Raw genomic sequence first — 14,232 nt, 5'->3', positions numbered from 1 at the left:
TCTCCTGAATATCATGTCAATTTCACGAAGGAGACATTCCAAGATTCCATCGCGGAAGAAAAGTTTCACATTGATCGCAGAGCCCAGATCGTACAACACCAGCTCACTAGTAACCGTCCGATATCTCCACCTACAATCATGAGAGCCAAGTAACCAAGAATCTCCTTGGTGGAAATATCAGACGTTGATACCGGTATACCACAAAAGCAATCAAATCTGGTACGCCGTCAACGGATCCTCGCCCGAGTACCTGTACGTGGGTGGCGGCCGCGCTGCTCACCCAAGCATCCATGCTTCTCATGTACCGATGCCCATAACCCACCAATTGGCACGTTGTGGGATGAGAGCCGTCAACCTAGTCCCGGTAGTCAAAGGCTCCAGATAGTCTATTGTGGGTGGAGGCACTACGGCCGTGCCTAACTTCATCTGTTCTCTCTTAGACAACTTGGGACATCAAAGGTCTTGGGCCTATTGGGGGCGATAGTGGTCTGTGGTGACTGGCCTCGTGGCTTGCGGACCCCGACGACAAACAGCCTGATGAAGCCAATGAGAGTACATCTTGTACGCACTTGCTGGCCTGGTAGGACTTGGCAGATAATCTACTCAATACGGGCAGGTAAGGGGTATGTCTTTAAGCACAGCCCCCTTTTACGTGTGAGTCTCATCGGGGGTGGAGAAGGCAAGAGCTGCTTCCTGGCTAGGAAACGTAGGCGATGGTTGTCTCTTCTCTAGGAAGTCGGTGGTTAAGAATGTGGATGCAGAGAGACGGCGCCCCGGTGGCTTGTTTCTCCAACTCGGGCATCTAGGCCCTTCCGATGGATACTCCGAACCCCACGCCCGAACCACTGCTAAGAGGGCCAAAACCGGGGTGCCTTCCTGTGCTAGTCACCTTTGGGTACGCTTCTAGAGACATAGAGACAAATTCGAGGTGGGAGAGAATCACGCAACACGGCGCATCGCCCAAAGGAAGGGGCCGAAAGGGTGGTGTAAGCCGGCAACGTTCCCCATGAGGAAACGCTTCCCAGTGTGTGGCAGACACTATCAGAAGCGGCAGGTAGGCGAGTAGAATCCTGACGGTTATCTGAGGTTATCTGATATCATCGCGGTTGGAGTGACATTCGGATCAAAGAGGCGAGCAGAATATCCCCAACCTGCAGCTGAGAATTTAAGCCTAAACAGTAGCTTACTTGCGCACATGCAGGGCCACTGGCGTTTAGGGGAAAAAAGAGCGCGCATCACTTCGACTACCGTGACTAATCCCGCAGACGTGGAGCCGGGGGGGTTAGTGGTACTGGTGAACCGTGACCACTGACACTGACAACTGGGGCAGGCATTTGTCTCGGTAGATCTTAGAACGTACTCCGGTACTGCAGTATGAATCCGGGGCTTTTCTCCGTCAAGTGTCACAAGATTGAACAAAGGTGCGGCCAGAACATTGAGAAGAGGGGCATTTGCGATGGAAAAAATAATAATGGAAATTGGACGGACGATGCCAAGAGCTTCGAGTCAAGCAAAGCGCGTCGACACTAAGGCCATTTGAGGCTCTTGGCACTGCAACCCCTTGCCAAGTCTCACCGCGCCGTTGAGAGTCTTTGAGAGTAGATTGGCTCAACTTGCCCGCGAAGAAACAACATTCAACATATCCCGTGTCTTGGCATCGCGCCAAGCCCCCTTCTGGATGCGATGGATGTTGTGGAGCCTGCAACTCATTGATGGAAATCTCCTTTTTCCATTGATCGGCAGCCCTCAAATCAGATGTATCTCGTCCGGTCGCGTTGGTCACTTGGTCTAAAGGAAAGTAAGAAGGTGGAAGGGGAGACAATTCGGATGGATGATAAGCAAGATCGGGAATGCAACGATACAAAATCTCTACAGTCTTTTCATACAGAAAACACGCGCACGGCTAAGACCCTTTCAGAGTTTATGAATAAGCCATATAATTACTACAATATGCGCACCCATATTGCCTGGCCACGCGACCCTCAGAAAGTGAAGAGATACCTTGACCTTACTGCGGCGGAAACTGACACCTCGGAAACAAATCTCTCAATCGTTCTAGCCTGAAGAACCCCATCTCACTTAGTCCATGTCTCTTGCAATACGAGTTCATCTACAGGAGTCAAGACAAGACGTCGCGGGATGTGGGATCCGGCTTTAGAAACCACAACTTGCCTAGCGTCAAGATCTAGTCTGATGAGATTGCGTACTCCCGTGAGCCTTGAGTTACCTTTGCTCAGCAACCAGCCCTACGACTCTAGGTTCGCAGCTCCGCGTTCCGCAGACATGGGCGTCCTTTCATCAACCCAGGTCCCCTGTGTCGAGCAGACAAACGGTCCCAAGGTCTACTTTAACTATAGGTAGACGCTTGAGTCAGAGTTTCGGGCAGTTGTGGGCTGTGATGCGCTTATTTCGACATACGCAATGTGCCAAGCTTTGTAAATTGAAACTCTGTTTCCAGACCACAACAAGGGAACATCTGCTTGGCGAGGATCAGTGAGCTGATCAAAGCTCGCGATAGTTACGGGCCGAGACGCCACGGTCTCGCACGAGTCATTTCATTTGGGCATACGGATAGAGTAGTCGCTGAACGACTTGCCATGAAGCTTCACCGACACTGCGAATGGTTCCCGCTTTCGCGCCCAAGCAGGAATGTCTACGGACAGTTTCCAAACAACCCGTTGAGGAAGTCGGACATCAAAGTGGATAGCTCGTAACGAACAGAGGCAAACCGATACAAATTGATTGCTTGTTTATTTGTCTCGCATTCGGATGTCACGAAGCTTGATGGTCGAATGAAGAAGGCAAATTGTGGCCACTGAAAGAAAACAAACGACCCAATCGATCAAAGATTTTGCACTTCTGTACCCGCAGTTGCCATTCGAATGAGGCATTGTTGCGCAAGGCTTTGGCACCCAACCTCGGCTTCTCCGGAACCGCCGGAACAACACGTCGGCTCTGACACATAATATCGACCAGAATATCACCTGCCCTCAATGATCATGAGTCTCGGAGATCCTCGCTCAACATTCACCCGTTGCGCTTCCTCCAACACAAGGAGTCCCAGTACAATTGAAGCCCTGCGGGCTCACAGCATTTCCGCAAAGGTATGAAGTGGCAGCAGTCCCGTTGGCAAACTCTAGGTCGACATCGAAGAGACCGATGTTGGTGCAGGGTGCAACAGCACTGCATTGGAGACTGGCAACGCGGGATGACTTGGTCGTGCCGACCATGCCATTGAGGGTGATGTCACGAATCTGGAATTGCGAGTTGGTGCAGTTGCCCACTCCAGGTGCGCCGCGGAAACGGGTGCACTGGGAGATTGCAAATGCAGCACCGCGCATGCCCTGAACGGTGAGGTTCTTGAAAGACATATCCGACGCAACTGCAGAGTCAAGGTCGTTAGAGAAATTCTCACCAGGAGTGTTACTGCGTGTTCACAGCTTCAGACTTACAACCAAGCCCGCCGCCGCCGCCATTGGGAGGGTAGCCGTTCTGATCATCCGTCCAAGTTTTGAAGTAGACCTGAGGACATCGTTAGCACTGACGGGCTCTCATGGATTTGAAAGAGAAGGGCGAGGAGGACTAACGGCATGCAACGTGTTGTCAAAGAAGCAATTCTCGACTTTCAGCCTCTCGATGGTCTCAAACTGGTCGTTGTATTGTCCAATGCTACCAAGCGCAATGCCTAAGCCATTGTAGAACTTGGAGTTTGTAATGCTGACATCAGTGCTGTTTGCCTTGAGAGAGATGCTATCGTCGCCGCTGTAGACAGTCCAGTTATTGAACTTGATGCCGGAGGACCGGATCGTGTCGGCTCCGTCCGTGTTCGCTATGCGAAGTCAGCGAGACTCATTGTCTTGCCAAAGGCAGAGTTCAAAGCAAGTTGTCCTGGACGTACAGCTTTGGAATCGGTTTCCGGTGTTGTTGACCAAGATGCTATCGAGGACAACGTTGTGAGAGTAGATGATGGACAAGGTCCTGCCAGAATGAGTGACGTTCTATCTTATACTAAGGTGCGGGAACATGTACTTACCACATCTGACTTCTCAAGAAGTTTACCCCCTTCACAACAGAGTTTCTCAACCCGTTGAGAGTGAGAGCATGCGGACGACCAGGGTAATTGGAAGTGTTGGCCTGCTGTCTGATCCACTCATACCAGTAGTCGCCGTTACCATCAAAAGTGCCTTGCCCATGGCCGTTGAGACGAACGTTGTTACCGCCGAGGATGAATGCAGTGGACTGATTCTGATACCCCACGTCCAGCGAGTTGGCAAGCCAGTACGAGATGTTCGTACTCCACTAACAGCCGGTAGTCTCACGTTAGTCGATCGCCATAAAACGAAAGTCTCGGTATTGTTTGGCTTGGCGCATGACTCAAATTGAACCAAGATCGGGAAGGGGGCCAACAAGCCTGTCGTGGAACGGTGACGTACCAGCAGAGTTCCCTGAAGATCAATCTCGACGTCGTCCAGCCAAGTGACATTCAGAGCGGAGTTGACAAAGTATGTCGTTGGCTCGAACACAACCTTGCCGCGCCGGCCGCACTGCGTGAATGCCTCGAGTATAGCAGGAGCGTCGTCGGTCGTGTTGGTCCCGCTGGCCTTGACAACACAAGTCTTGCGTCCAGCGGTGTCTTCAGTCTCTTGGGCACAAACCTTGGAAGCTGAAGCAAGTAGAGTGCAAAGCACGCCAACAGCCCAGGAATAGTGCATGTTCAAACAACGTGTAACAGGTCCTTTGAGCTGGGCTGAGAACACGGGGTCCAGTGGCTGACGGTTGAAAAAGCGATGAACGACAGGATTGGCTCAGAACATCAGCTGAAAGACAGAAGACCCTAGCGCTACCTCCCACCGGCAAACCGTGACGGTGCCCAAGGATTGAATAGTTTCCTAGCATCGTCAAATCGGGCTTTTCCCGGCCGAGTCTCCGCGGTCTCAGCGTCGTGTTTAGTCGGTCGCACTGAAATCTCGCGCCGGATTCCTTGGGGCCAGCATCGGAGTTACATCGTTGCCGTTCGACCGGTTGGATTTTGCACGAATCATGAAGGAGGAGGTACGCGAAGGCCTAGAGATCTCCACGTTTATGACTAAATTTGTACGGTGTCGATCGGTTGGCGATTGATAATGCGGAGGCGGGGTGATGCGGGGAAAGCATATTATTTCCCCGGTCACTTGTTGCGCAACGAGAATGACTTCAAAGAACATACATCTATCAGTTGCGTACTACATGGCAACCATTGTAAGGCGTTTTACTTTTCCATGAAACTTAAGAGGATATGATCCATTCCTCCTCGAACTCCAAAGGCTTCATCACGGGGCAGTATGGGACGAACTTCCTTCGATCCGGGCCCTCCGTGACAATAGCCAACAATGTTCAGACACTCAAATACGTTCCGTTGTGCGAAGGTAATTCTCAACTGCATCGGATTCCGAAAGCCCCCTGCTCATACCCAACACCCAATCCAAATTCATACAATGGAGTCACCATCGCTATTGACCTCCTTCGCCATCTGTTCCCTAGCTTTCTTCTCTTCTGCTTCCATCCACTTCCTCATACCCCAGACAGTGATCAATGTGATCACGATTACAAGGACGCCATAGAGAGCGATCCACGGCGAGATGATTTGATTACCATCTGGGGGAGTCCAATTGAAGAAAGACATGGAGAAAAGGGACTTGCGATGCATCAGCTTACTTGTTCTTACGCGACCGCTCAAATATATTGCAGAAACGGATGAACTTACTGCAAGAAATGTTCCAGGCAGGAAGATCATCCCTAGCAGGGAAATGCTTCTCATTTGGCTGCCGTCTCTCTTCGTAGCATTTGCAATGATGATGGATACTTTAGCGTCTCGTCTCGTGTAGTAGTTTGATTCCTAGCCATGAGCGTCAGTCCCGCAACTAGAGAATCAACGAAAGCGTTTTGCTAATGCTCACCATTTGTGCAGCTAGGGACATCCCGCCGAGGAGAGCTTCACAGCTTCGGATCTTGCTTCCCAACTCATCAACCATCTCGCGTAATCTCATCTCAATCCTGCTTCCTGCTCTTCGTTCTTCGGCATGTTCATCAATCTTATTGCTACCTTCGACAGGTGACTTGAAGTATGTCGTAGCTAGATTTCCTGAGTGTTCCATCATGTTCTGCAGCTGAGTCCTGAGACTATGGAGTCCATTTTGGAGACTACTGACATCCATCCAAAGTTTGGTCGACTCACAATCTCTCGTTTGTGATGTGGGCTCAGAATCTGCCTTCTCAGAAATAGAACTCTGGTCTTCACCTCGAAGCTTGTTTTCCAACTCCAAGATACGTTTGGCAAGCGCCTCTTTCTCCCTGTCAAGCAAACCTACCAGGCGTGCGCGTTCTAGTTCCGCGAATATTACTGGCATAGCGAGAGGATGAAAGGCCTGTCCACCAAAGTCTTCCAGGCACTTAATAGTTGACTCAATGACGGGCTGCGTGCAGCCATACATGGCTGCGTAAGCTGTGCCAAGAGTCGGAAATGAAGTGACTGACAGCGCAACATCGTCTGGACGATTCACTGTCGGCGGTGGGCTTTCAATGTCGGACTTGCAGTTGTACACTGCGCTTCATGTTAGAGCCTCGAAACTCCATGGTGACAACTACCCGGCGGACTCAAAGGGTGGATGTGAATAGCACTTGACAACAGGATAGAGCTCCTCTGAAATGGTTTTCTTACCTATGGATGGCAAAGAAGTGAGACTGCCCTCCCACCCCACAATGTTGTGGGTGATGAGCGCGGTAGAGGCTCTCTTGAACAGGAGCGCCAGCGAACGGTGCTGATATAGTTTTTGAGTTATTTTTCTGAAAGTGCTCTTCCCGTATGGCAGTGACCTGGTTCCCAGTGGGTCGGTTGCATCCAGCCTATGATGCATCACAAGCACCAGGCCTGGCACCTCAAGAGGCGACTTCTCCTATGATGTATGTGGTAAGCAGACTAGCCCTGGTGAAACGGAGAACCATTTGCTCGAGGTACTTACCAATTCTAGCCATTTCAGAAACTCATCTTCTGTGGTGAACTCTAAGGTTTTTGGCTTTGAGATGCGATTAATTTTGACTAGGCTGGACTAAAGACACATGAAATAAACTGGAAACTCACATGATTGTCAGACTTTCGTAAAGTCACAGTCGATATCTTGAAAGACTCTTCCGGAGAAAATTCAAGTTTATTCAAGTCTCTTTTGAGAAAGTCTGATCTTTGACTGATCCATTCCATCGTGACAACAAGTGATACGCGACTTCAGCATCTGGATCAACGAGGGAAAGAGCTAAGGTGTTTTCACGATGTTGGGCACTTGCTTCAGCTTATACTTGTATAGTGAATCAATTGCACGACTTGCCAGCAAAAGATTCTGGCGTGCATCAGCCCGCTCATTAGTGTGTGTGTAGCATTGAAACCCAATGGTCCAGACTGATGTCAACGGCAGTTTCCTGGCCCCCGACCTGCCTGAGACTCTATGTGGATTAAAGGTTCAAACTTGTGCTTTGCCATTGACCCTGCGCCATGATGACTGCAGATGCACTCAACTAGACCAATCAGTGCTATATCCGCTCCCGTCCTTTCACGTAACTCGATGAGCTGTTGTTGGTTGCAATACTGCATGAACAATACCACCGAAATTATGAGCCTGGTAGTGACATACGGTGCCCCGAGCCTCACTTGTGATACAACACACAGCCTGCTTTTTTAGCGCGACTGAAGGCATTGGGGGTAATGCACGTGGACTAAAAGTCATATCATGATACCTTAGCCGACGCCGTGTGCTGACACCTCTTAGCTCGCGGTGGAAGTACAGGCGATGATAAGCCATTTGCCCAGCCATGGCGCCATGTATGCGTGCGCCTGAAAAGGTGCCTCGGGAACTCAGCCACTCACTTTTCTGGATGACACCGAAGCCACCTTCAGTGGTTCGCAAAATGAAGAACTGCACTTTGCCTCGCTGGAGCCTGGCGAGCATCTGGCTCTGATGACCAAAATGCGAGAATTTGAAGAATGCGCACCCTCTTTGTATAACTCGCGAAGTCTTCACTAGACAACAAATTCTTTGGTTTGCGAACTTGTATTTGTATTCTTAAAAGCCCCGTCGTTGCTTTACATGGATGATACAAATATCCGATCTTGGGCATCAAGGCTCAAGAGCTACATCCCGACTTTCGGCAAACGAGATAAAATGGCCAATACGGAAGAATTTATCGCGACCGACACGATAATCGATCGATATGCCGACGTGAAGGTTTTGCAGAAAACGCTTTTGAGATTCAAGTTTCCCAAGGAGACGATTAAGGTGAAGGTAAGGCGTCGCCCAAGCCTCGCTCCCGTCCTTTCACATCCAGATAACATACTGATTCCTGATTTAGGCAACAAAAGCCGACTGTCTCAAGGTTCAACTTCCTCGAAAGTTGACCCCAGTGAGTCTAGATATCTCTTGGCTGGATGAATTTCTATGAAGTCATTTCACCGTCTGACCTAGGTGCTTGCCGTGAAACTAGGAGGAGATAGAAAACGTTCACGCTGCCCTCAAGAAGGCGAAAGAGGTAGACTCTGAAGAAGAATGAACTCTTTCGGGACACTTGCAGTGGAGAGAATTAATCTTGGGCGCATTGTCTGTCATTTTTGGGCGTGATTCCGGATCGTGATAAGTAGGTATTAGCTACATCGTCGACGAGCGGGGGTTATGCGTCTGCATGACCCCTCCTCTCGGTCTCCGTTGATAAGGTAGATGGACGTTCGTGGAACTGAAATACATGTGAATAATAATTCACAATTCCACCGCAAGAAAGCCTGGTGATGACAGACGTAATTCCTTACCATACTCGAAAATTTGTAAGCGTGCAGTGCCTTCTACTGCCTCCCCAGACTTGCCGTATTAATAGTGAAGTGGGGATTCCCAATCCTTGAGTGCCACGTCGTTGCCGTATCTCGCATATTCAAGGTTGAGGTGATGTAACATCCGGTCTTCCACATTGCATCTGCAGGCTTTCAGAATTATCAGCGAAGGGCTTGCTTCATTCGTCCGTGACTACTTCAGTCGGATGGAGGCTTCGAGTCTGGACCACCTGCTGTTTGAAGCTCTGCTTCCACACTTGCAGGACATCTCGAACCTCATTCGACGCTGCCCGCGTACTGCCGTCTATGAGCAGCATTCTTGACTGGACAAGACTTAGGAATCTCTTCAAATACTCTGTGCACCGTGCATGGGCGCGGAGACGTTGAAATTGCTGACACCAGATTTCCGTCAGCATCACAAATTGGGCAGAATCGTCGATCATTGGATATTCAAACACTCACCGAAGTAACCGAGGGCTTTAGATCTGCAACAATGGTCCGAGGACCTCTTCTTGGCCACCACCATGTCCCTCGTTGCACCCTCTTCTTGAAGAAAGTATCTTCCAGTACCGGCGGGAACTCCAGGTCGACATCGATCTCATCTGTCTCCTGAAGGCGGTTTTCGCGGAAGCTCTCGACTCCAGCCCACCCTTCCATGGCCCAGGTGATGAAGTCGAGAAACAAGCATCCCAAGCACCATATATCGAACGACTCATCCACCCTGGATCTCTCGAAATCTCTTTCAGGTGGCCGGTATGTCTTTGTCTCCGCCTTCTGCGTCGGACGTGTCGGAGAATTACGATTGAAAGGCTTAGATAGACCAAAGTCCGTTAGCTTCAAATCGTATGAGACTTTGCCATCGTGGGACTGTTGGAAGCAGACAACGTTCTCCGGCTTGATGTCGAGATGAAGTTGGGCCTCGGAAGAGTACCCCCCTTCGCGGGAATCATAGCCATGAACCGTGGCCACGGCGTCGGCGATGAAGTAGCATTGGTCTATCATCCATTGAACTGAGTACCAAGAGGGCCAATGCTCCGTTGAATCATGATGTAAGTCGTGCTTTCTCCATAAGTCATAGAGACTGTCGCCGTCAGCCCAGGGAAACAGGAGATAATATCGATTTCGGTGTTTGAAGGCAGAAAATAGCGGTGTTATACGGGGATGGGTTGTCCTTTGGTTGGCAGCAATCTCATCCATAAAAGAAGTTTCGGCAGCCTTGGTCGTATGCTTCTTGTCGGTGATCTTCAACGCAAAATATTCTATAGGTATTCCAGCTTGCTAAGACACGAGAAGTTATTAGTAAATATGGCCTGATCGGTGATCAATCCGATTTGCAAACTTGCATCTGAGAAATCGTGATGATCTCGGTGTATCTTGATTCTTTGCACAAACGAGACTTGTCCATCAAGTATCCTCCCCTGCATGTCGAGCTCTGACCACGGCAACGAAATCTCATCATGCAATAGATGATAAGGCTGCTCATCAACATTTGTCCTCGATTGACTGAAGTACGGAGACCTCATATGCCACTGCAGCTGGTGAAATAGCTCCTGATCATGTGCATCTAGGGCTTGCAGGACGTCCCGAAGCGCCTCAGCAGCACGGGAAAAGTAGGTTGGCAAGGTTGGATCGCTGCATGGCCAAGCTCCATCACAAATATGAACTGAAGTTTGATAAATATCCAATATTACTTCCTGTTTCCCAAGGATGAATAATGTTGCGAAGATAATTCTCAGTCCTGTGCACAAAGCATCCTTACAACAAGGACATCTTTGATGCTTGCTGGGACTAATGAAACGTGCAATTTCGGCAATTTTAGTCTTGTCGGAGGGAATGAATGTGCTTAACAAGCCTGACACCTTCTTTTGGTCGAATTGGGACACTAAACTGCCCCGTGGAACGAACCGATTGCGTTTGTCGTTGAGATCTTGGCATGAAGCACGCAGGAGGATGCAGGCGATATCATCCCTAGCGGCGCCGACGTCGAATGACTGTGGCATTAGGCAAGCTCGGTTCTCGAGACCCGGACTGGTTTTGGAGATCTGTAAGGTATTTCTTAGCGGCCTGGAATGACTTGGAAATCAGATACGTGCAGAAAGATTGCTTTTTAACCCACAAAAGGCAGGAACATCCACACGAAGCACAACAGTGGACATTACGCTGTGGCTGCAGCACGCATGCCTCTCTCTCTGCCATAGTGCGACATGTCGACAGCTAAACAGCGCATGCAGTAAGAAAGCAACCCACCTGTTTACCTGTTCAAGGCTTGGAGAGAGATCCGTGATAGGTTATGTTGTGAGGAAGTAGTTCGGTGTAGTCGTTTAGTCGAAGAAGCACTACCGGTTTGTTCGGGATTGGATGGATGAGGATATGTAGATCTAAGTAGTGGTCATGATCCGCGAAAGAGTTGGACGCAAGTGTGTTTTTGAGCTGTGAAAATGCCGTAAGGCTCCCACGTCCTTTGCTGCCTGTTTCTGGCGCGGCATTGCCATAGGCGGTGTTGCCATAGCCACCGCTTTGCGCAGCTGACAGTCACAGTTTCCCGTCAATGTGCAGATTTGAACGTGACAAATTTGACTCGAAGCTCGAGGCAGGCCGCGAAATTGACGGCCGTAGACACCGAACCCACCTTTCAGAAAAGGATTGAACCAATCGAAAATTATGATTGGTCTATGATACGATGGGAAACATGAGAGAAGTCATTCGTCTCCTATGGTGGGAATATCCAACATGCGTATTACACTGGACCATCCACACCGTGACCGCCAGGCCCTCAGCCTGCTGCACCACACCACTGCCATCCAACATGAAGCCATGTTTTCACCCGATAGCAAGTAGGTACTCCGTAGGCAGCCAGGCATACTGAGCGATGTCACTGTCGATCGATAAAACCCCGCACCGGCGGACCGTGCGCTTAAATCTTCAGCCACCGAACCAAAGGGATGGTGTAGTGCAACAAAAGGAAGAATGCAGCAGATGCTGGCATTATTAAGGTGCAATCTGATGGGATGCTCGGCATCTATCCGTAATGAAAGGGGGGAAACGAAATATGAAAGGTCTTTCTTATCCCTAGCAAGACAATATTACTCGCTCAGTAGAAGTCAGTCCGATGCATGTACGTATAGGTGTCCGACGGGGAAATCAGCTTGTACTTCTTGCTTCAAGAGGGCCTGCGATCCTGAATCCCGTCAACCATCCTCATTGTGTTTTTCTCAATAACCTCACAATATTTCTGGGTATATCAAATAAGATTCGATTTCAGTGACTCTTCAAACCACCGATTTTCTCTCTTTTCAATGATTAACTACCTCACCGCCCTGTTTTCCACCACAAAACCGACTTATCCTCGTTATGACAATTTCAGCTACTCTCAGCCATCCACTCGACAAAGTACTGGCTTTTCATCATCGACAACTTCATCATCGGCATACAATCACAATTATGAGAAACAAGAAATATCCGGGCGATTTATCAACAAGCGGAAGCTCCAGAAACTCTTGAAGGATCGATTTGGCAACGACTACCAATTGCATGTATGTGCCAGAAGACAGCCTACGGCGATCTTGCTTTCGCTAAAGAATACTAATCGTTGACGCCTGCTACGACAGATGAGGTCAAACAATTATCGTGTATACGCAAGAAGACCACTGAGCGAGGAAGAGATTTTAAGCTGTTGCTGATATAACTTTCTTGAGTTTATAATCTTGCCGTTAAATAGTTAGGAGTTCTTTTACATGTAACAACGCGATTTTCCCGAAGGCCATCTTCCTGTTCGCGATATTTTTTGTTTTCCAACTTTTTGCATTGATCAGTTGAAAGGAAAATAAGGTAGATATAAGGTGTATGTTTCTAGCAACTCACGTTATTCTCAATCACGGACAGTGTTATCCCTTGTGGTCCCTCAAAGATGGCCAGGTTGAGCGATTTGTGTGGAGGTAATGATTCAAAGCTACGTATTATGTTACTCGATGTAGATGAAGGTACGTAGACTTGGCAACTGCGAACTAGTAAGGTACCTATCCCTGATAAATTTGTGCAATGCAGAATCTTCGCAGCCTAGCAATCCAAAAGGAAGTGCCAGTGGCTTGGAGAAATGCCGTCAAGTAACGTCTCAACCGGGCTCCTTCGTAACCTAGCCTGTCAAATCGCAATGGTTTCTGCTTGCATGTATGCAGTCTGACGTGTGACTCAAGATTACAGGGAGCCTTTACCAACGTAACGAATAGCACTTGTCCTTCTGAAAAGTGCATAAATCATCTTGTCGAGGCATGCCTCACTCGATATGTGAATTCCACTTCTTTCATACCATTGCCCTTTCTGTCGGGTGCCCTTTTTCATTGCCCTCCACTATCAGGGCGATTAATGATCGATTTTGTCCTTTAGCAAAAGAATTGATGAGAAAAGCCTTTTCTCGTACACCAAGCCCGAATTGAGCATCAACTTGAAAATGATCAAGTACTGGTTCGTCTTGGACCAAACTCATTATGAGGCGCCCGTTTATGTGGATGAGACGTACAGGGAAGCTTGCGGCACTCTTCTTTTGGGACACATCATTCCTGGTATCAAGAGTCTGGATCAAGTCATCAACAGAGACGAGCTGCCTGGCTTTCCTCGAACCTTTCGGGTCCAACGATCGACACAGAGCAACGTCTCTTGGTCTCGCAGCACACAGTTAGATGGCAGTGCCGGCGCGAGCGCAGGTGCTCCAGCTCTTGCCGGGGTAGGGATAAGTATCCAAGCCGGGGTGAAAGTAGGGTCGACTACGGGAGGCAGTGACTCATGGGAGTTCGATCAGTTGGAGACACAGGCCATTGCGCCTACGACAAACTATATTCAGGATTGCATCAGGGCTCCTCAAGTTGCTGCATATGTCAAGCAGCGCAAGATACTGGGCAGCTGGAAGCTTTACATGATTACCGGAATCAAAATTGGAAAAGGCGCAAAACTTGAACACAGAGACTGCCAGGGAAAATCCGGGGGTTCAAACCCGGGCATGTGAGTTTCAAGCGGACCACAATTCTGTTAGTGAGCCTTACTGACAATTTCAAGCGACATCGCTGATGCCTTCAATGTGGGAATCGAGGGCCAGTATTCTCGGCTAACCGAGACATCAGTGACAGCTCAATATGACGATGCCTTCATTTGGGCTGTCAGGCTACTTGAGATCTCAGGTAGTTGGTTTCATTCAAGTATTGGGCTTAAAGCTGTCACTACGGGAACCACACTTGGTCTAGACAAAACCCAGGCTACTGCCGAAGCAACTGCCCTTGCCGCCGGGCTGGATAATTATTGTGTAATAAGCTCTGATCATCCAGGGGATGATGAGGAAATCTTGCTTCTCGCTGTCGACTGATTGCAAACACACTGTCATTGGTAATAATGGCATG

General features: G+C 49.1%; 6 protein-coding genes across 6 annotated transcripts; 2 read left to right on the top strand and 4 right to left on the bottom strand.

Moving 5' to 3' along the window:
• Window positions 1-3,020: 3,020 nt before the first annotated feature.
• On the bottom strand, window positions 3,021-4,712 carry CABS01_08076 (exo-rhamnogalacturonase B; the record flags this gene model as incomplete). Its single annotated transcript, XM_060541438.1, has 6 exons — window positions 3,021-3,382; window positions 3,453-3,522; window positions 3,588-3,829; window positions 3,899-3,978; window positions 4,034-4,299; window positions 4,434-4,712. The coding sequence occupies 6 exons, from the start codon at window positions 4,710-4,712 to the stop codon at window positions 3,021-3,023; spliced, it is 1,299 nt and encodes a 432-aa protein (XP_060402242.1).
• Window positions 4,713-5,467: 755 nt separating this feature from the next.
• On the bottom strand, window positions 5,468-7,037 carry CABS01_08075 (uncharacterized protein; the record flags this gene model as incomplete). The annotated part of the gene is made up of 6 exons (XM_060541437.1): window positions 5,468-5,674; window positions 5,744-5,875; window positions 5,937-6,112; window positions 6,215-6,580; window positions 6,698-6,797; window positions 6,999-7,037. Coding segments are annotated over 6 exons (1,020 nt in total), but the record flags the coding sequence as incomplete, so codon positions are not given.
• Window positions 7,038-8,114: 1,077 nt separating this feature from the next.
• CABS01_08074 (uncharacterized protein) lies at window positions 8,115-8,574 on the top strand (the record flags this gene model as incomplete). The annotated part of the gene is made up of 3 exons (XM_060541436.1): window positions 8,115-8,309; window positions 8,377-8,427; window positions 8,509-8,574. 3 exons carry the CDS (start codon window positions 8,115-8,117, stop codon window positions 8,572-8,574), a joined length of 312 nt encoding a protein of 103 aa, XP_060402240.1.
• A 450-nt stretch (window positions 8,575-9,024) lies between these two features.
• Window positions 9,025-9,847, bottom strand: CABS01_08073 (protein kinase; the record flags this gene model as incomplete). Its single annotated transcript, XM_060541435.1, has 2 exons — window positions 9,025-9,237; window positions 9,308-9,847. The coding sequence occupies 2 exons, from the start codon at window positions 9,845-9,847 to the stop codon at window positions 9,025-9,027; spliced, it is 753 nt and encodes a 250-aa protein (XP_060402239.1).
• Window positions 9,848-10,104: 257 nt separating this feature from the next.
• On the bottom strand, window positions 10,105-10,845 carry CABS01_08072 (uncharacterized protein; the record flags this gene model as incomplete). The annotated part of the gene is made up of 1 exon (XM_060541434.1): window positions 10,105-10,845. The coding sequence occupies one exon, from the start codon at window positions 10,843-10,845 to the stop codon at window positions 10,105-10,107; it is 741 nt and encodes a 246-aa protein (XP_060402238.1).
• A 730-nt stretch (window positions 10,846-11,575) lies between these two features.
• CABS01_08071 (uncharacterized protein) lies at window positions 11,576-14,198 on the top strand (the record flags this gene model as incomplete). The annotated part of the gene is made up of 3 exons (XM_060541433.1): window positions 11,576-11,679; window positions 13,229-13,840; window positions 13,895-14,198. The coding sequence occupies 3 exons, from the start codon at window positions 11,576-11,578 to the stop codon at window positions 14,196-14,198; spliced, it is 1,020 nt and encodes a 339-aa protein (XP_060402237.1).
• Window positions 14,199-14,232: the final 34 nt, after the last annotated feature.

The sequence above is a fragment of the Colletotrichum abscissum genome (genome assembly GCF_030869225.1).
Source record: "Colletotrichum abscissum strain IMI 504890 chromosome Unknown Scaffold_18.1, whole genome shotgun sequence".
Taxonomy (NCBI): domain Eukaryota; kingdom Fungi; phylum Ascomycota; class Sordariomycetes; order Glomerellales; family Glomerellaceae; genus Colletotrichum; species Colletotrichum abscissum.
Note: the sequence above shows the minus strand (reverse complement) of the source record. Positions and strands in the feature narration are given on the sequence as shown.